This window comes from Meleagris gallopavo, chromosome 7 (assembly GCF_905368555.1).
Source record: "Meleagris gallopavo chromosome 7, MGAL_WU_HG_1.1, whole genome shotgun sequence".
Taxonomy (NCBI): Eukaryota; Metazoa; Chordata; class Aves; order Galliformes; family Phasianidae; genus Meleagris; species Meleagris gallopavo.
In genome coordinates, this window is record NC_139410.1 from 30,094,354 (window position 1) to 30,114,435 (window position 20,082).

Here is a 20,082-nt window from a genome sequence, read left to right on the forward strand (position 1 = left end):
CACGAACGTGGCGACGCTCTTGCCGCGGCGCTGCCGGACTCTATGGTCGAGAGTAGATAGGCGGCGGGCCGTCCTATCTCGCGAGAGCTGCCATGGAGGGCGGAGGGGAAGAAGCGGGCGCGGCGCCGCCGCCGGCGGGCGGGGCCGCAGGAGGAGGAGGGGAAGGAAGTGTCATGGCGGCGGCGGGCTCAGGAGCGGGCACCTCGGCACGGGGCGGCGGCGGCTCCTCGGCGGCCTCGCGCTGGTTCTTCAGCCGCGAGCAGCTGGAGAACACGCCATCGCGGCGCTGCGGCGTGGAGGCTGACAAGGAGCTCTCGTACCGGCAGCAGGCGGCCAACCTCATTCAAGACATGGGCCAGCGCCTCAACGTGTATCCGAGCGGCGGGGGCCGGGCGGGGAGGGAAGGGCCGGGCCGGGGCCCGCGAGCCGCCGCTGTCCGCCGGGCGGGCCTTCTCGCACGTGTGCGGGAGCCGCGGGAGCTGCCCGCTGCCGGGGGTCGGGCCCGGGAACACGGCGGGAGGAGGGGCCGAGCTTTGTCGGCGCGGCCTCGCGGGGCTCTGAGTGTCGCTTCGGGCTTCGAACAAAGCGGAGCGAAGGCTGGGATCCGGTAGCGAGGTGCCCGAGTTGAACGGCGGCCCTCGAGCCGGCGGTTCGTGCCGCTCTCCCCTCACCGCTGTGCTCGTGCTGCGGCGCTCCCCGCTCCGCGCTGCTGCCCGCCCGCTTGGGGGGGCTCCGGGCCGGCTGCCGTGCCCGGATGGCTCGGCTGAAGGCAGCGTGTAGAAACAGTATCTTCGTTTGTTATCGTTGCTGCTTCCTTCATTCGGTGCTCCAGATCTCAGCTGACGATAAACACCGCGATTGTTTACATGCACAGGTTTTATATGCATCACTCCTTCACGAAATTTAATCGGAATGTAAGTATGGTTTTATATGCGGTAATCACATGAACGTAATTTCGGCGGTGCAGCTGACACGTGCTCCATTCCTGGGCTGGGTTGTGGAGCTGGGTGTGTTTGTAGGCATTCTGGCTTTGTGTCAGTGCTTTAGGTCCGGTAGCGATCATTCCTCTTCAGGTCCGAGTTACTTGATCAAGTAGCAATTATGTTTTTGTCTTCTGCCACCAAAATTAACAACAATAGGCACCATCAGCAGACACCTCACGTGTGTGCAGGATGCACTCGGCGGTGTGAATCTGGCTGGTGCTGGTAGGAGTGCTGTTAGTGAATGGAGTGGCAGTGCTGGCGTGCTGCGTCTGGCAGCTGTGATACGGTTATACGTGGGTCTGCAGGGGTTGTGTTTCTGTTCTTGAAAACTGATATAAGTGCGCTTTGCCACTTCTGTCTTAAAGTAGTTTGACGATAAGTTGTGTTAGACAAGAAAAATCTGAGTTCATAAGAAAACGTTGACTGTCCTGTTTGAGCTAATGAAGTAAGCATGCTGAGTTTGAATACTTGTGTGTGCTATGAAGAACAGAATTCTTCAGGAAAAATACTGTTTTTGTGGGGTGTTTTTCTTTAAGCAACTATCGAATTTAAGATACTGTTTTGAAGACTTAAAGATTTGTTTACATCCTGAGTATCAGATGCAGATATCAGAAAAAATAGTATAGTATTCTAGGTTTCTTTCATAACTTCTCTTGTGTTGGTTTTTCTTTTTTTTTTTTTTAAAGACTTAGTACTGATTTTGCAAGAACAGTAAATGGCGATACTGGGAGGTCTTCAAGAGATGAGGATGGTTTTCCTCAGACCTTGCCTTCTTTTTATAAAAGAAATAAATGCAGAGTGTGACAGATATTAGGCCAGAGAAGACCTTGATCTACCCAGAGGTAGAACGTTGCAAACTTGGCACTGTCTGCAATGTGGGCAGGTAGCGATCACAGTAGGTTACAGTGGTATCCTTTGTCTGATGTTGCATTTCTGTCATTACTGGCTAAGCACATGGGTGTCTTATTTGGTGTTTACTGAGCAAGGCATGTGTATCAGGCTGTAGATGCACTTCAGAAAGGTATGGAATTATTTTTGTGCAAAGCTTTTGGTAAATTCAGACTCCTGCAGCAGGCTTGGCATCAAGACTGTAGTGTTACAGGTCTTGGGGATAATAGCTAAGCCTGTAAGGACAACCTCAGATAAGCTTCCATCAGTCTGAGAAACTTGAACAGGAAGAAACATGCGATACGTTTTGCTCATGTAATGATAGAGAGGTATCTGTTGAACTGATGTATGTACCAGTCAAAAGGTATTTTCCTAGAACTGCTTTCTAATTTTAGACCAAGAATAGCACACATGCAAATAAGTTCCAACAGGCTTTGTAATTAAATGTCATGGAATCATAGGCTGGTTTGGGTTGGAAGGGACCTTAAGGATCAGTATGTCCTTTAGAAGTGTTTCTCAATTAATCAAGGGAAGGCAGTAAAACACTTGTCCTGTCCTTCTCTGCCTCTGTGTATGGTGCTACCAGTGGAGCAGTAACCTGGAGCTGGTGCTGCATTCAGAGCCTTCTGTGGCTGTTTGTGGACTTGGTAAACTAGGTAGTTGCTTGGAATGGAGAGGTGCCCCAGCAAGGGCTTGTGTTCTCACACACCGCCTGCTGGATTAGTGCTTGCCCTCCCAGCTAGTAGTTGAGGATAGACTTATGTAGCAAGAAGCTTTGGCTGCTGTGTTCTGGTTTTCACCAGATACTAGAACATGCCAGGTCACTTGGAACTGGAAGCACGGTGCTACTTGGATACATAGTGCCCTCCTTATGAAAAGCAAGCTTTAGGATATATTTGTGAGACTTAAAGTTCACAAGTAAGCTGTGAAATGGCTGAATGCCATTGGAGCTCCAGATGTTAGAGAAGAAACTGTATTGTTACGTGTAATCTCAGGTAACAGTATTCAAGTGAAAGTTAAAAGTTAGTACACTGTAAGTTAGCACGGGGAAATACTGGTTCCTGTTGGATAACTTTCTCTAGTTCTTAATTAGGCCAGACAGTAGCTTTCTGTGTGTGTTGATGGATAACTTAGATTTTTTTTTTTTGCTATTCTTCTAGGGAGAAAGGGGTGGTCTCAACATGAGCTGCTTTTAAAATTCTTATTGCCATACCATCTGGCAAGTTCTCTGTAGAGAAAGCAAACGCCAGGGTCTGTAATAAATACTTAATATCAAATCTCCAGATACTTGGCAAGCTGAAAAAGTTAACAGTGTTTATCTGCTGCAAGAAGAAACAAATCTCCTTGGGAGTTAAGTAATAAAGTACTGTCAGTCTTGAAGCTGAGACCAAGCTAAAATGGTCTATGGAGGGAATCAGTTATGTTTCTTCATGTGCGCATGTAGTGATATTTATCTGTGGAAAGAAGGAAGGCAGAGGATAGGAATGTAGGCAGCCACTGGTTGGAATTTATGATCTGCCAGTGAATGAAATTTAGACTGTTTCTTGCTTTGTTGGTAGGTTAATGTTGTTCACTGAGTAATAAATACTGGAGTGTTTATGTTATGTATGATTGTGGGGTTATGCGGATACACATGTAATATGTCATATGCACTTCATTGTTTTAATAAACAAGTTTTGTAATGGAAGGTAATTGACTGAATAGGTGTTGTGCTAATTCTGTTGTTTTTTCCTAAATATAATAAATTATTGTTTAATAATTCTGCATGCTTTCAGGATTTTGAGAATTGTCTGTGAGTAGGGAGCAGAATTAACAAGTGTTTTCATTCATTAGCCCCACAGGGGTGGGACATAGCAATGTGGCCAGTCTGTTTTGAATATATTGCATTTACTGCCCCAAAGTCCATGTTTCTAGAGAATTGCTGTGGGTTAGCAAGTCACTTTTCAAGTACTATTGTTTATCTTCAAAGAATATACTTTCAGTTACAATGATTCCAGCATCAAGTAAGGAATGCACAGCAGGGTGAAACCTTGCACAGTTGATGTGCTCCAGCCGCATGGTAGAAACTTGGTTGAAGCTGGTAAACAGAAATGGGTGTGCTACTAGCTACTAATCTAGCCATGCAAATTGCATTTCAGTATGAATCTTCTCAGCAGCAGTACAAATTATTCTGTTGGCAATGACTGGGGTGTATCAACTTTGGTTTGCTGAGCATAAATGTAGTCAGTGCTAAGATCAGGCAGTGGGAGAGTTTGCTGGCTTGTATAGAAAGTACGAGCCGGTTACAGTGATACCTTAAAACATCTTAAATAGCATTTACAGAAGATTTTTAATTTTCCTGTAGTACTTTATCTGATGCTATATAGCAAATGCCACTTATAGAAGCATATTATTCGGTACACTGTGATTTCAAGAACAGAAGGGGGAAGAATCTGTGGTATGCTGGAGATGAGAGGTAAGGCATCCAATGATAGTTGTATTTTTAAATCTAATCCTTAAATGCCATGTGGAATACCAAACAACTAGTTGATGATGTCAAGTTTTTTTTGTACCACGCAGTGGGACATAGTAAAGTGCCCAAAGAGAGACTACTGAAGGAATTTTTCCTGAAGTGCAAGGTAGGTGGTTGAGTGTGCAGGGGTTGGGGGGTTCTTTATTTCCCATTCCTCTGTTCCATTCCTGTTTTTTGTCCCCTATCCAAACTGCAATATTAAATAATTGATTTCGCAGCTGTGCAAGTTCTCAGAACTTTCATAATACAAGCCAAACTTTAGAGAGGCTGTTTTTGAGCACTTGAGTTGTTTTTACTCTTACATTTTAATATATTAGTTCTTTTTATGGAATACAAGCTGCTGGTAGTAATGATTTAAAAAAAAAAAAAAGTGAAAACTCTCAGCATTTAGAGTGGTACTTGCAGCTCTGTCATAGACTCATAAACTGGAACCATTCATTGTCTTAACTACAATACATAAAGTTTAAACACATGGTAATATTGATGTGGAAAGGAAAAGGGAGTTCTTAAAAAAAACTGTGTGCCCACTGGAGATGTATTCTGAGATGATTCCAAATGTCTTCCTTGTAGCAGTACTGTCTTTTCAAGATGTCTTGTACTATTTATTGTGAAAAAGGACTTGTACCACTTCTACCAATAAAACTTGCTTGTGTAATGCCCCTTGGCTGTCATAATAATGAGGCTTGTATGTTTTGTGTTTTTATTTCCTTGGCACTTGGGTTCTGATTCTCTGAGCTAGCAGGAATGTGGGATGTAACTTCACAAATGAAGATGTTGCTCAAATCTTACATATTTTGATTACGTGATAATTTACTGAAGTTATTTGGCTTCATATCAAATGGGGATGCTTGTGTATAAGAATCTTACAGCTTTGTCAAATCTGTCTTTAATACCTTTTCTGCCACTTCTAAGAGTTAAAAGTGAATGAAAGCTGAATGAGTAATTTTGAAGTTAGGTACTTAGAAGGCTATGTGTTCTTCACTGAAGACTGTGCATGCCAAGTCCAAAACTTTATAAGGGTTTTGTTTTCCTCAAATCAAGGGATTCAAAAGTACTGACCTACTCCAAACTGGGAAAGTGAACCCTAGTACTAGCCAAGACAAAGACCTGAAACTCTTTGGCCAGAAGCCAACACTTCCTTTAAGTAAGTAGATAACTGTAGCGTGTGTAGATTTCTGATGAACCAGAGCTAAATACCCGTTAATCAGGTTGACTTTTATCAGCCTGCAGAACCATTTTGTGTAAGGTTCTGGTAAGGAGGCTTCCTGACTAGAAGTGACACCTCTTGGTAAATTACAAAGTATCCTGAAGTCACCCTGATGAGTGCTGGGCTTCTTTGGAATGAAGTCAGACGTAAAATAATAGTCAGACATAAAATAATATTGACTGAGAATTTGTTGATAACTTAGTTGTGTAGGTCTTGGTGGTTTGGTTCAAGAATGTCTCTGAAATGTTAATATTTCCATAATAATTCCTAGTAGTTGCATTTTTCAAAAAAGTAAATTTGGAAATTTCCGATTGTGTAGAAATAGACTTTTTATTAGGATATATTTAAATTAAACTTCTATGCAAAGCTAGAAAAATGAAGACCTGAACCCCAGAACAAGGGACAATGTTATCCTTGGAGAGGATGGCAAGGCAGGAGCAAGGGAACAACAGTGCAATTGCTTTTTGCTGGCTGTGTAGGCAAAATCAGCTTCTGCTGTTCTTCACCCCAGCTGTAAGGCACTGCTGCAAATGTCTGGTTTAAAAACAAAAAAATACCATCATGAAAAGCTGGGAATTTTCTTTTGAAGCTTCTTCCCACTGTCCAGCCTGTTTCTGATTCCATATACACATACTTGGTTTTTTTCTTTCTCAGTGACTCTACTGTGCTGAGTTCTTTCCATGGCAGTTTCAGGTTTCAGTCCATCGAAGTCTACTTCATTGTCTGTCTTTTCACTGAGTTAAAAAATGGAGCCTGTTAGTCTGCCTGGTGTCCTCATGAATACCTTGTCATGTTTGTTCAGTGTGCTGTCAAGCTTGTTTCTTTACAACTCTATTATTAACTATTTCCAATTTCCTTCTCAGCAGTTTGGGTTTCTGTGGATAGCTGGGCCTCTGCTAATTTGGGTCAGGATTGTTTCTGAGACCATAATCCTTGTTATTAGGCTGGCCCTGTTGTAGGAGCTGCATGTTGTATTTAAAGGTTTGTCCCCTGGCTTAACTAAGGCATATGTTATTTAGTATGTCCTAGGAAAGGGAATTTCTTCCAGAATTTCATGTCTTTATTTCAAACAATGTGGATATAAATTACTCAGAAACAGTCAGGATCTTAAATCAGAGTGTTAATGTGCCTTTGCTCAGTACTGCTTGGCATCAGACTTTTTTTCATTCATTTGTAAAGGTTAGGTTACAAGTTTCTTGAAAATGGAGTTTTGTCTCAGTTGTGAAAGAATTTGCTCTGTGACTTTTTGTTTTGCTTGTTTGTGGATTTTATTAGATTTTTTTTTAAGAGTATTAGGTTTTTTGGTTGACACACTTCTGTGCCTCAAAGGGTACCTCGTCTTCTGTTCTTAGGGTGTCAATTTTTCCTTAGTCTGCCAACTTACAAATTTTACTTAAGATCCGAGTGGACATTTCAGAGGGATTTGAGGAACTTTCAAATATATCAGGGGAGTACTTTTTGCCTCCTTAAATGTTACAGGTAATTACTACATGTTCCATTCTGATTAGCTCATTGCAGTCCTTCATATATTGGGAGGTTTTTTGAACAAATGTTTCATTTTGGCATAACAAAGGGCTACTTACAAAGAAAAAATGTAGGGGGAAGTATGACTACAGTTCAACTCATTCAGTTCTAGTTTTATGGAGTGATTAAATAGAAATCCAATACTTGCTCTATGAGCACTGTGCATTAATTAAACGCTCATCAAGCAGCTATTTTTGAATTACTGAATAAATGCTTAATTTTAACTAATCTAATCTGCTGATATCTACACAAAGATTTCTGCCATCATTTTAATTGGAATTTAATGTGGGCAACCTTTGCATATGATGAGGACCCTCATTCTTTTAAGTCATTTGTGGTTAGCCATATTTGTGTACAAATCAGTTATTATAGCTGGCAGCTAGGCATGAAAACTCCATTTCATTGTAAGTGATATGGAACTGTGAACTGGTGGTTTGCTGCCAACTTACAATACCTAGAGTTCTATAAAATTTTATCTTCATTTGTAACTTGTCTTTGCTAACACTTGATATAACTGGTGTTTTGTGAGTCTTTGTGCTTTGCCCTCCAGATACAGCTGAGTATGTAGTAAAATTTCTGGGAGTAAAATTCTTTGTTTAATCAGTGGCTGCGCTGTGATGTTATGCTTACTATACTTGTATTTGTATAACCTATAGTTCATGAGCTTTTTTTGACTATTATTGAAAAAGTGCTGTGATAGCTCATTACTGTGCTGGAACTTAGATGAACTTTCTCATCAAGTGTATTTAGTTTGAAAAGTGTGTTCTGGTGTGACTAAATCTACTGGACTAAATCTATTTTATGTTGAGCTAGAATTAGGTTGACCTGGAAAACTTAGTTAATATAATGCAACTTAGCTTTTATGCTGCTCCTTTCACATGCTGCTGGGAAGATTGCATCACTTACAGATTAAAGCATGATGAGTTACTTTTACCATCTTGTGACTTTGGAACTGCTTAAAAACAAATAATTCAACTTCTAAACCTTTTCTAATTATTAGCTTACATTCTCCACTGAAAATTTAAGTCCTATTTGTAAAAAGTATACATGTTTTTCTTCTTCAGATTATATCTCCTACGGCATTGTTCTTGGCTGCAAAAGTGGAAGAACAGCCACGGAAGCTCGAACATGTTATTAAAGTAGTAAATGCGTGTCTTCATCCTCATGAGCCACAACTGGATACAAAGTGTGATGTAGGTCAAAGTCATGGTTTTAAAGATAATCAGATGATGCTTTGTCTCATGAGCTGCTGCGTTGTCTTGACTGGATTATTGCTATCTACAAATGAGAAAAAACTCGTTTGAACTATTAATACAGATCTCTTGTATTACTTAATAAAGCTAATTCAGCACTGGCATATTTGAGTTATGACAGTTGGAGAGATTGCTCCTCCTTGAACTTGCATTATTGCTAAGACTGGTATAGTAGGAGTCTACAGAAGACATTAAATAGGTTTCACGCGTGGTTCTATAAGTCTCATGCTTCATGTAGAGTTCAAGGTGCTGACAAAGAAATACTTAATCTGAGGCTTACTGTGTACCGTTTTCTACACTGTGTTTTAAGGGATGTCATACAGTTGTCATCTCTGCTGTACATTTGGTCTTCCTTGCATTTGCCAGACTTTGTGCAGCTCTCGCTTAATTTTATTTCTTTTCATGATGCTCCTTAGAACCACGTGTATGAGGAAGTAAGGTGGAAATGCATCAGTTACTCTGCATAATGATCAGGCTGAGGTAGTTACACCCTGCTGGATCTGAACTGACAATCAAAACTATTTGCCGTGCTCCCAGTTCTTGAAGTGACGCACGGAGCTGTATTAGATATATATTTGAGCCCAGATGAAGGCTGGTTGGGTATGTCCAGCTGTATTTTAATGTACTTGTCATAGCCTCCTTAGAGATACTTGAGTTAGTTTGCATTGGCAAGCCTCCACAATGTGTCCAACGTTCCCCACTCTCCAAAAAAAAATTCTGCTAGAAGTATCAAATCCAGGGTAAAGAAACTTTACTGTGATGGGGTGGTTAAGCTGGTATAACTAAATTTGCAAGAACATACTAATAGATACAGCAAAGCATTCTGAATTGTCAGTGCTCTGTGGCACGGGTAGTGGTCTTTAATTTATATTGATCATACCTATTAGTTAAAAAGGAAGTGTATAATTGAAATATCGAGACAATAAATACCTGTGTCTTGACGTGTTTGCTTGTTTGTTTCAGGCATATCTTCAGCAAGCTCAAGAGCTGGTTATACTTGAAACAATAATGCTTCAAACTTTAGGTATGTCTTCCTAAATACCTTTTGTGCGGCCAGCTTCTCATGAACCAGTAATGGGACCCAGGTAGCAGAGTTTTTTTTGATGCACTGCTAGTATACTAAAATTTCACTAGTTTTTGTATGTAACTTGTGAGTCTAGTTGCATATTGTGCTCATGAGAAAAATGTTATACCAGTACTTCTCAAATGTTTTGGACAGTTTGGAGTAAAGAAGTATACCCGTCAGAATAATAGTATTGGTGTTGATGTTTCTTTACATGAGGTAGCATGTACTAAGTTGGCTGTGTGTGTTCTGAAGCAAATGGTAAAGCTTCATGCCAAATGTTCTTCCCCATTTTGTCTTTAATAGAAAAATGTGATTGAGTAGGGTTACTGCCTCTGAACATCAAAACGTCTATTGTTACTGTTTAATGGATTCAGGTAATTCCAGAATCATGATAAGAAATTGTTTTGTCTTTAAAGTGATGTCAATAAAGACAAAGCTAGCAGGCTTGAGAACACTGACTTAAATACCACCGAGTGTGTTTAAAAAAAAAAAAATATATATATATATATAGTAGTGACCCATTTTTTAAAATAGCTTTATAAACAAAGATAGCTTTCTGGAGTGACTGGCCTAAAGTTGTCTTAGTTGGTGATCTCATGGATGCAACACATCTGTTAGTCCAGAAATGATTGAATAAAGTGCATGCATGTGCACACACTTCAGTGGCCGTGATACAGCTTGTACTGACTTACAGATGTTCTGGAAACTGTTCTTATGTCGTTCTTTAAAAATATAGTAGCTTCACAGATGCTATACAGAACTTGAGAGTAATGCAGGAATGTTGATCTTTGAAGGGCTCTACTGTTTACCATCAAAAATATGAAAGCATGCAGAATAGAAGGTACTTAGAGTGTTCTGTGATCTGTGTTGGGAAGGTTTAGCAAGTATTAGGTCTTTAGGAAAAGGAAGAGTTTTCTGTGTATTTTACAGATGAAAATGTGTTGTTCTAAAATATGTTCTTAACTCTTAAGGTTTTGAGATTACCATTGAACATCCGCACACAGATGTTGTGAAATGCACGCAATTAGTGAGAGGTCAGTGGCTTATATCCCCTTGTGTAAGCTTTTTTTTTGCCTTTATAGTGTAATTTGAAGATGTTATTTGTGTAATACGATCTACTATGTTGTCCAAAGTTTGTTTAAAGCTAGTTCCTAAAAGCCTGCTCTTAACATTTAGAGTTTGAAGAGTCCACTTCTCTGTCCTTTATGAATTTTTTGCTTACTTATTAAATTTGATTGAGTGATCTGTTCCATGTCTTTTCAAATTATAAAGCAGTTGTTAGTTGAAGTCTAAATTCTGGGTTGATTTTCACTCTGAAGTAGTTTTACAGTTTGTGTTAAATAATGGCTAACGCTAGCTTTCAACCTTAGCAAACCTCACAAGCTGTGGGATATACAAAGTACATACCAAGTCTGCTATCACATGCAAATACTTAATGATGTGACTAATTGTTTTTCTAAAGTAGTGTACTAATTTGGATTAGGTGGTAACAAACTCCTAACCTTTTCTTTTATGCATCCTCTAACTTGCATGCAGCTCATGAATGAGACTCTAGCTAGAAATCTTTTCAATATTTTTGTTGAGCTTTGACACGTGTTTAATTCCTAAGTCTGTTTCCTTCAGATTTAAAAAAAAAAAAAAATCTCTTATCATAAGATAAGGGATGATGGGTATTGGGGAATCAATTGAAAAGGCTCATAAAATAGGCTTTTTGCTTTAAAATATGTCCCTTAATTTAAGAAATGCTTGGAAATGATTAGACTGTAGTTGCTGACCTTTAGTCATTAACTGTTGTCTCAGTGAAGAATAGCTAAGTTTAAGTTCTTCAAAGGTCTTCCTCTCCCTATGAAATATCAGAAGGGTAGGTACAACATAACCATGTTGACTTAGGTCTGTTTTGTAGTAATTCTAGAAGTATGGTTGTTGTTTGAAGGGGGAAAAAAAGCTTCTTTCTCACTTTGAAGTAGCTTACTAGAATTTGAGGAGAGCTGGTGTTGTATGTAGCTTATTTGCATATGAAGTAGCTTTATTGCAATCTTTGCCATGAGAGCATTCTTTGCTTTCTGTCCAGATTTGATTGTGACTCAGTGTATAAGTGCAGCAAGTGTCTTAATAGATTGCATCAGCAGCTCTGTAAGGTTTTGCCTTGAGTTTTCTTAGCTGTTGGTCAACAAATGTAAGCACGCTCCATTGATATGTGTGAGCCTCTGCACTTCATCTCAGTGTCTGGAGGGAGCAGGAAGGAGGTGATAAGCAGTAGTGTGAATAGTTCAGGACTTCCACATTCGTGCGTGTGTCTGGTGGAAGCTTGCAGTCATACTGTTATGTAAACTTCATTTCCTTTAGTCAGGAGTAGATACTGCTCTACAGTTCAGCTGTTTTCTGTGTGTGCTGTCTGCTCCTTTTGTGTACTAACATAGTTTGTGCACTGAAGGTACATGTTATGATTAAAACTTAAAAATTTAAAGCTAGTATTTAATATCAGTGCAGTTTAACAAAGTATTTAAAATTCAAAATTATATGAAATTTTGAAATCTGAAGACTTCACTGAGGGCTAGAAGTCTGCATGCCTCAAGAACTGGTGCAAGGTGAATTTAATACAATTGTTGCTTGAAAAGCTACTGAGCTGGGTAGGTGTGCTGCTTAGTGTGTGTACATACATAAATAGAGTTCTTGTTAGCATATCCCCCCCCTAGGGGTAGTATGGGTGGTGAACACGAGACTTGAATACCTAATTTTTAAAACATGGCAAAAATCTGTAAATTTAAAACATGAAATATGAAGAATGTAGTGATGCTTGAAAGTTAATTGAGAATAATTACTGTGGAATCTTTGCTGTTTGTATTGAGTGGATAAAGATGGATTTCTGGCAGAGATACTGTGATGTGAGTTTTCTCTCTTAACATCTACTTCTTGGATAGTGTTGCTTTAATGGAGATAGGTTCTAGACTTGGATATCTATTCCTGAAGCTTTCAATGTATACTGAAAACCATTGCCTGTGGTAAGCCCTCAGTGCTGAAGAGATTGATTGAGAAGTTAAAGCAATGTAGGTTTACTTCATGTGGTTCTGGTAATTATTCCAGAAGGGAAAGTAAGCTCATCTTACATTAAAGGAGATTAATTCATCCAGGATTATTACGATCAAAAGCTTCAACAGTATCTTTGAGGGGAGAGGAAAGAGAAGATAATTTGGCTGATTGTTTAACTATCAGAGGGTGCAGAATTAGCTGAGGACTTAACAAGTTCTTAGTGATTTAACAAGGCTTTTTGGCTCAACACGTGTACTGAATTTATCATATCAGGAGAAAATGCTCTGCTCCCTCAGAAAAGCTGGCTAAAACTTACATTTAATCACAATCACCAAGGTTGGAAAAGACCTTCAAGATCATCCAGTCCAACTATCCACCTATCACCAATACTACTCACAAAACCATGTCTCTCAATACAAAATCCAACCAATCCTTGAACAATCCAACAGTTCCTTGAATGAATGAATGAATGAAGCTCCTTAATGAAGGAGCTAAGAAGATGCTTGATTCCCTCTATCACTTCTTTTTATCTTCCATCCAGAGTGGTATGCTTCATGCTCTCACTGTTACCTGTGTAAATCTGCAAGATATTTCCTTTAAAAAACGAGGTTCAAAAGTTCCAGCAAAGTCCTTTGTCAGAAGACCCCCCCAGATGGGGAAAAAAAAAAACTATTGGAAGCTGATCTATTAAGTGGGAACTGGTGCTAATAAACTTTATCTGCTTGAACTTACCACTAAAGGAAAAGTTTAATTCATCTCGAGATTGAAACCCTTCTGAAAGTCATAGTAGACAAAATAGATTATTGTTGGTAAGGGGTGACTGGGAGAGTGTGTGTGTGTGTGTGTGTGTGTGTGTGTGTGTTTGTATATATTGACTCAGGATGTTTAGGTGTAAGATATTATTCATTCTTGTTTTCAGAGTTTCATGGGTTCATAAAATTGTTCCATCTTTATAGTTTAGTCAGTATAGTAGTCAAGGATGAGTGTGGGCTCAGTCTGTTTTCTGCACCATTCTTCCTCAGTATCAAGAGACCGAGAAGAGGAGACAGGACCATCATTCCTTAGGATCTCAAAGGTCTAAGGAATCTGGGGCAGTGGATCCATAAAGGCAAGCTTCAGTGCCCACTCCAAGGATGCTCCAATGATGAAGAGAGAAAGGGAAGAAAAATAAAAGCAAATATTTTGTTCCTGGTGCCAAACTACCTTCACTGGCTTGAATTCTAGTTGAGCAGTGAAACTGCCCTAGAGCCAAGACATCACAATGTCCTCTTAAGCTCTGGTGCACACACAGTCTCTTCTTAGCTGCATCTGGTGAAGCTTGAAAGGAAAAAATCTATCTCCTTATCTTCATCTTGGGAAGTCTTCCATCGCTCCTTTCTTGTGTGTTGGTTGGTACACAACCTTCTTTTGGAACTGAAAATGAAATCACAAGAATTTCTAAGATTGTTCTCACTATTCTGCAGGTTATAAGGTATCTTGAACACTCATGATCCTTACCAGTCATCTGTGGAAATTGCACTGTCAAGTTCTTCAAACATACCATAGTGGGGTTAAGTCAGGCTTATGAAGTCTGCAGAAGAGATCAATTTGAGGACAACTTAGATCTTAGTGCAGTGGTGTGGAAAAAGTCTTAGATGCCAGCTGTACTCAAGCCATGCTACAGGCAACTTTTACATTCTGAACTTTCACCTAAGTCTTTTACAGGCCTGTTCACAAGGTTTAGCAGCTTCCAAAAAATTCAAAGCTGCCAGGACTGATCAGACCTGAAGATCTATGCTATGGCCTTCTCCAGTCCTTTTTAGATAAAACAAGTGTCTGCCAACAGCTCCATTCAGAGGCCTGTGGCTTTTCTTTTTCCTTCACAACTATTTCAGCAGCCTTCGAGTCTTCTGATATTGATTGACTTATCCCTGGTCTTTTTTTTTTTTTCTGGGGATGCTTGCATGCTTTCTCAGGGTTCCAGGCAGAGCCAGCCACTGTGCTCCAAAGGGTAACTTGGCAATTGCATTTTCATGATTATGTCAAGATCAGAGGTAACTTAGTGTTGAAGATAAGAATGAGAATATCTTGGAGTTGCATCAGTTTATCTGTGTGACCATGTCCAATAAAAAGCATTTTTGCTTCACATTGGGAATTGCTTGGAATCAGTAGCCTTTTGGGAGTTGTATCAGACAGCCGGCCCTGTTTCAAAATCTTGATTAAGTAATCCCCTGCCTTACAGTTGCTTCTGTAGCAGTGAGACAGGGTAGGTTTTTTAAATCACTCCTGAATGAAAAAATATGAAACTGATTATTAACATCTGATATCAGTCATCTGTCCTACATCTTACAAGTTGTAACAGGCAAGCTGTTCTGGCTTGTTTTAATCTCTGTACTTAATAATATGATTTCGGAAATGAACTTTCCTGTACTTTGCTATAAAGGAAATATAGGAACCAGGATTTATTAGCTTTAATTTTAGTGGGCAGACTCTACTGAAGAAGAACTGCTCTAAATGTAAGAGTTTGGGACAGTTGTTTTCAATTGTGCCTTGTCTTTACAGAAACTTTTAATTATTGAGCTGAACTTTCTTCTGATTTTGGCAGTGTTGGTTATTTAGCTGTAAATCCATTGAAACAAGTATGATACTGCTTGTAGTGTAGGTAAGGTATTTATCACATAATTTTTTTTATTGAGGCTAAAAATGTTTGTTTCAAGATGTGATTTTTTTCTTCCAGGTATGTGTTTTGATTTACTCAACTTTCAAGCTGATGTTAAATAGAAGTTTTCTGGCATCTGCTTTTCTTCTTTTTTTGAAAGTGCCATTTCACTGAGAGTAGAGATGCTTCTTGGTCCAGTCCCTTAATTACAACATGCTGTAGCTGTACAGAATGTATAAATTATTGAAAGTCCTTCAAACATTACTTTGAAAAACGAAGAGCAAGACATCAGTTTCAGTCTTGTTGAACCATTCTGTGTTTTCATTTGTTTTTATGATCCCATTTTAGTTTTTCTTTTCGGTAATACTGTCTTGTACTTTTTTTTTTATGAGAGGGAGTGGAAAAGGTTGAACTCCATGGTTATCTGGCATACAACTACCATTATAGTTTGCAAACTAATTACAGTATAACCCTGTCACGTAGCTCGCCTTTTGATTATTATGGATTAGCAGAATTTGTATGCAGGAATGGATCCTGTTACCTTGTTCCTTCCATGTTATTTTCAGATTATGGCACCGTCTATCTGCATAGCATGAAGACAAACCTGATTTATACTCTTTGGCAATCATTAAAAATAGCTAAATCATGATTTTAATACACTTTTTTTTTTTAAATTAAATGTTAAAGGCCACTGCAGTATTTCTCAAATTTAATCGAAAGATCATTTAAAATAAAGTTTTGTGACAGTATACCCTTTGACATAAAATTCAACAATACACTTTCTGCAGGTAGCACTGATTTCAAGTGATAGCGTCAAAATAAGAATTCAATGAAGGCTGCATTCAATCTTCAGTTAATACCATTGTGCCCAGCTATCCCATTATGTACATGTTACAGTAAGTTCTTTTACTTGAGTGAGGATCACTGGGGTTTCACTGGTAGGGGTCAATGCTAGATGGTTGTAACAGTGTAAGTCATTGGCTTTTTGTTTGTGGTATGTTGCAGTCTCTTGCATATTTTTTTCTGACAAATTGCAGTTGTTTACTACTTACTACTTATCAGAAGCTTTGACACAGGTTTAACAAGTGTGGAACAAAATGATATGAGTACTGTGCTCTTAATTAGAGGGAGCAGAAAACTTGTTTTTCTAACCATCTAGCTTGGGAGCTGTGTTGTGAGGTTCTGGGGGAGAAATGTGGTTACAGTTTTATGGGGGGAGGTGGGTTCTCCAGCCATACTGTCATGTTCCTCTCAAAGAGCAGAACTTGCATTGTAGTGATTGGTTTTTATAGACTGCCTTGCTGCAGTCCACTGTTTGGGTGGGGGGAGGGAGTCAAGTATTTCTAGAAGAGTGCTTTCATGTATGAGGCTTTAGTGGGGTAGATAAGGAAAGGGAAACGGTTCTGTGGGCTGAGTGAAGGGAGAGTCAGTGGACCAAAGATCTGGTCCATCTCCAGTTACTGAACGTAATGGACACTTCTGTACCATGGAAAGAGTTTAAAGGCTAGCTAGTTAAATTCAAATTAGTTCTGTGAAAATAGTAAATGGTGCTTTTGGAAGGTAAAACTTTTAATTTTGAAATGAACCTGATAAGTTAGCATAGATCCTTAATCGCTTTGTTTTTCTTTTTCTTACAGCAAGCAAGGATTTGGCACAGACATCCTATTTCATGGCTACCAACAGGTTGTTATCCTGAACCTCTTTGTTGCACTGTTGTAGCACACTATAGCTTCCTTTACTGCAGGGCCCCCTACACGTGTCTTACCCTTGTTGCAACAGGAGACTGGGCCATCTACAGTGGTGGTACCTTTCTGTTTGCAGTGCGGTGTATTGTACAAGGGCTTGATGGCACAGAGGGGTTAAATGCACAATGAGAAGTGTAGTGGTGCTTTCTGATGACATTTTCTCGATTTGTGAGTGCATAAGTCTAAAATTGGTAGCCTGAATAGCAGCTAAAGATTACAAAGAGCTAAACTTAACCTAGAAATTCGAGGATCTTGGTAAGTACAAAACTATTTTTAGTTTACACTTCTAGTTAATGGCAGTTTTAACTTTAAATATATTGATCCAGTCTTAACTTATAAAGTTATAGTGGGCCTAAAATCTTTTCATCTGGTTGTTGTTTTTTTTTTCATTTCAAATAGACTAGAAGTAATCCAGTGTTCTTCCTTTTAGAAACAGCTCTTTAATCTTAGATACGTGTTTTAAAACTTAAGTACTTCATAAATTTGAAGTTAATTGATTCCAGATGGAGATTGTGTATGGATAGGCTGTTGTAGAAAGACAGAATTTGAGAGTAGGCTTTAGTGTTGATTTCGTGATGACTGCAGTTTATTTCTTGCAAGACAGCATTGGACTTTATTAGAATTACACTAGATCTATCTAGTATTTAAGTAACATCTACCAGTTGGTTAGAGTTATTCCAGACAAACATTTCTTGGTGGTTCTTTAGTGGGCAGATTTCTGTATTTGAAGCAGCTGTTAAGCTGCAATGAAGCAGTGAAGCTGAACCAAAGCCTCTGTGCTGCTGCCAGCTAGAAGCTACAGTTGAGTTCACAAGTACCGCAAACTCAGGCATGGTGAAAGCTAAGCTCGAAAGTAATTCACTTGGCCTCTGTGAAACTTTGGGTATCTTCATCTAATCATCTAAATCAAAGACTGTATAGTGAACTGTATTTTCTTTTACTGTAGTTACAATTTTAATTGTCCATATTACACTAATTTCTTTTCTAGTACTTATGTAAAGAAGAATAATTGGTGAATTTATTTACTATTAACCAGTCTTTTTATAGAAACAGCAAATTAAACGTTGTCAGATAAATGCCTTGCCCTTTGTTTTACTAAGGCAGTAAAGCATCTTAAGAATAAAAAGTGTTCCATTAACTGCTGTTTAAGTGCTGTTGTTTGACAAATGATCTTAAGCTGTGTGTTAATGGCTGATTTGTTTGGTTTTCCTGTTTTACATGTTTGATTTCCTTTGGTTCCTCATTACAAAATTTGTGTGCAACAGTCTTCACCTTACTACATTCTGTCTTCAATACAAGCCTACAGTGATAGCTTGTGTGTGCATTCACTTGGCCTGCAAGTGGTCCAACTGGGAGATTCCAGTATCAACTGATGGAAAACACTGGTGGGAATATGTAGATCCTTCAGTTACTCTGGAATTACTAGATGGTAAGTAATGCTGCCTTTTTACATCTTGCAAATGTTTATTAATGCAGCTGTGAAAATAGTAGCATAGTATTGTAAACAAGTTTCACTGATTTCACATACTGACTCCTCAGATAGGAGAGAGGTATAGAAGAGGGAAGAACTTAGGAAGGCAGTTTTGAAACACATCTTATTTAAACTTGTGAGCTGGAATTTCCATGTACCTTTCATAGGTGCAGGTTAGAGTTTTGCTTTTAAATGCTTTCCAGAACAAGGAAACCAGGCAAACATCTATGCAAATCTGTGTAGTTCTGATAATCTTATGTATATCAGTGTTCAGATTTCTGGTTTCCCTGACACTGAGACAACTGTTCTCAAGTCATAACATAACATTGCCAAATAACAAAGGTAATTCTATATTAACAATTTGGTATCACCTGTGATATCTCAAACTTGCAGAAATGGTGTTCTCTTGTTTGAATGTGCTATCCTGTTAGTTTGTGGATTAGAAAGTTCCAGAGACAGGAACTGAATTCAATACAGCGGAGTCTGAATTTAAAGCCTGTTATAGAGGTGGTAGTTTCTAGGGTTCTCAAATATTTTGATCTTTGCTGGTAGATCTAGATGGAAGAACTCATTTCAGAGGAGTGGTAGAAGTCTGCAGGCGCTATATGGCCCACCATAGCTCCCCATTGCCTTGCTTTTCATGTCTGCTGAGTTTTCATTTCTTACTGACAAAATTGTTTGAAAGTGAAAATCTAAGCAGATGCTATGTGAAGCACAAAGCCAGAATGAACTCGAAGCTGAGAGTTCAAAAGCTTCTGTCTTAGCGCTCCTCAGGTTGTACCTATAGCTTGAAATACTATCCTGCCTTCTCATCTGGCTGTTGGCTATGTGTGTGTGGTGAGCAGGCATCACTGTGGTTTTTAACATCTTGGAAGATGTTCTGTAAGCCCCGAATGGACACCACTAAATTCTTGAGCATTTATGGAGCTGATATGTGTAATAGGGACTCAACAGCGGATTAAATTGGTGAGGCACTTCTGCAATTGGAGTAAATCTGGTTTGTAACTTAGAATCATAGTATCGTAGAATCCTTAAAAGTTGGAAGAGACCTCTGAGGGCCATCTAGTCCAACTCCCCCGCAGTGAGCAGGGATACTACAGCTAGATCGTGTTGCCTAGGGCCTGATCCAGCCTTCCATTCGAAGTCTTGAGGGACAGAGCATCAACCACAACACTAGGTAAACCTGTTCCAGTGCCTCATTACCCTTACTGTAAAAGATTTTTCCTTACATCTAACCTAAACCTACCCTATCTGAACTTGAAGCTATTTCCCCTTGTTTTGTCACCACAGACCCTGCTAAAGAGACCGTCCCCTTCTTTCCTGTAGCTCCCCTTTAGATTCTGAAGGGCAGCTATCAGATCACCTCACAGCCTTCTCTTCTCCAGGCTGAAGAGCCCCAGCTCTCTCAGCCTGTCCTCATAAGACAGGTGTTCCATTCCCTGGATCATTTTTGTGGCCCTAACTTGCATCTGGAGAAGCCAGTTCTTCCAGCCCTGCAGTAGGTCTACTCTGTCACTAATTTTTTTTTAGCTTATGAGTAAAATTAAATTTCAATTAAAGGTAATTTTTTTGTGCAAGCTGACAGCTATGGAGACCCAGGCTTTCTTGTGGCCACACAATTTGCAAAGGGTTTTTTCTTCTAAATACAGTCAGCTACTTTGCTTTGAACACAAATCAAAACTATTGTTTAAAATAGTGCTTCAGAGAGTCGGGTGGCTGATATTTAGCTCAGAGCTGCTACTGGTTGTTCCTTAAGTTCATAATA

The 20,082-nt window shown here is 39.3% G+C and overlaps 2 protein-coding genes across 9 annotated transcripts in view; one reads left to right on the top strand and one right to left on the bottom strand.

The window, feature by feature from the left end:
- The window catches only part of CCNT2 (cyclin T2), a 27,831-nt gene continuing 7,749 nt past the window's right edge, over positions 1-20,082 (top strand). The window contains exons 1-7 of one of the 3 annotated variants that reach the window (XM_085228762.1): positions 1-370; positions 833-914; positions 8,179-8,307; positions 9,331-9,391; positions 10,405-10,467; positions 16,739-16,784; positions 18,112-18,275. In XM_085228762.1, coding sequence (XP_085084888.1) covers positions 93-370; positions 833-914; positions 8,179-8,307; positions 9,331-9,391; positions 10,405-10,467; positions 16,739-16,784; positions 18,112-18,275 — 823 coding nt within the window. In that variant the 5' untranslated portion in view covers positions 1-92. The remainder of the gene's footprint in view (positions 371-832; positions 915-8,178; positions 8,308-9,330; positions 9,392-10,404; positions 10,468-16,738; positions 16,785-18,111; positions 18,276-20,082) is intronic. The other 2 variants (XM_085228764.1, XM_085228763.1) reach the window with 2 other exon arrangements.
- MAP3K19 (mitogen-activated protein kinase kinase kinase 19) overlaps positions 5,895-20,082 on the bottom strand; it is a 36,425-nt gene continuing 22,237 nt past the window's right edge. The window contains exons 9-10 of one of the 6 annotated variants that reach the window (XR_014884545.1): positions 13,961-14,033; positions 5,895-13,876 (exon numbers count right to left, since the gene is read on the bottom strand). The gene's annotated coding sequence lies outside the window, so the exon portion shown is untranslated. Of the gene's footprint in view, positions 14,034-20,082 lie in introns of all 6 variants that reach the window. The other 5 variants (XM_085228746.1, XM_085228745.1, XM_085228742.1 and 2 more) reach the window with 5 other exon arrangements.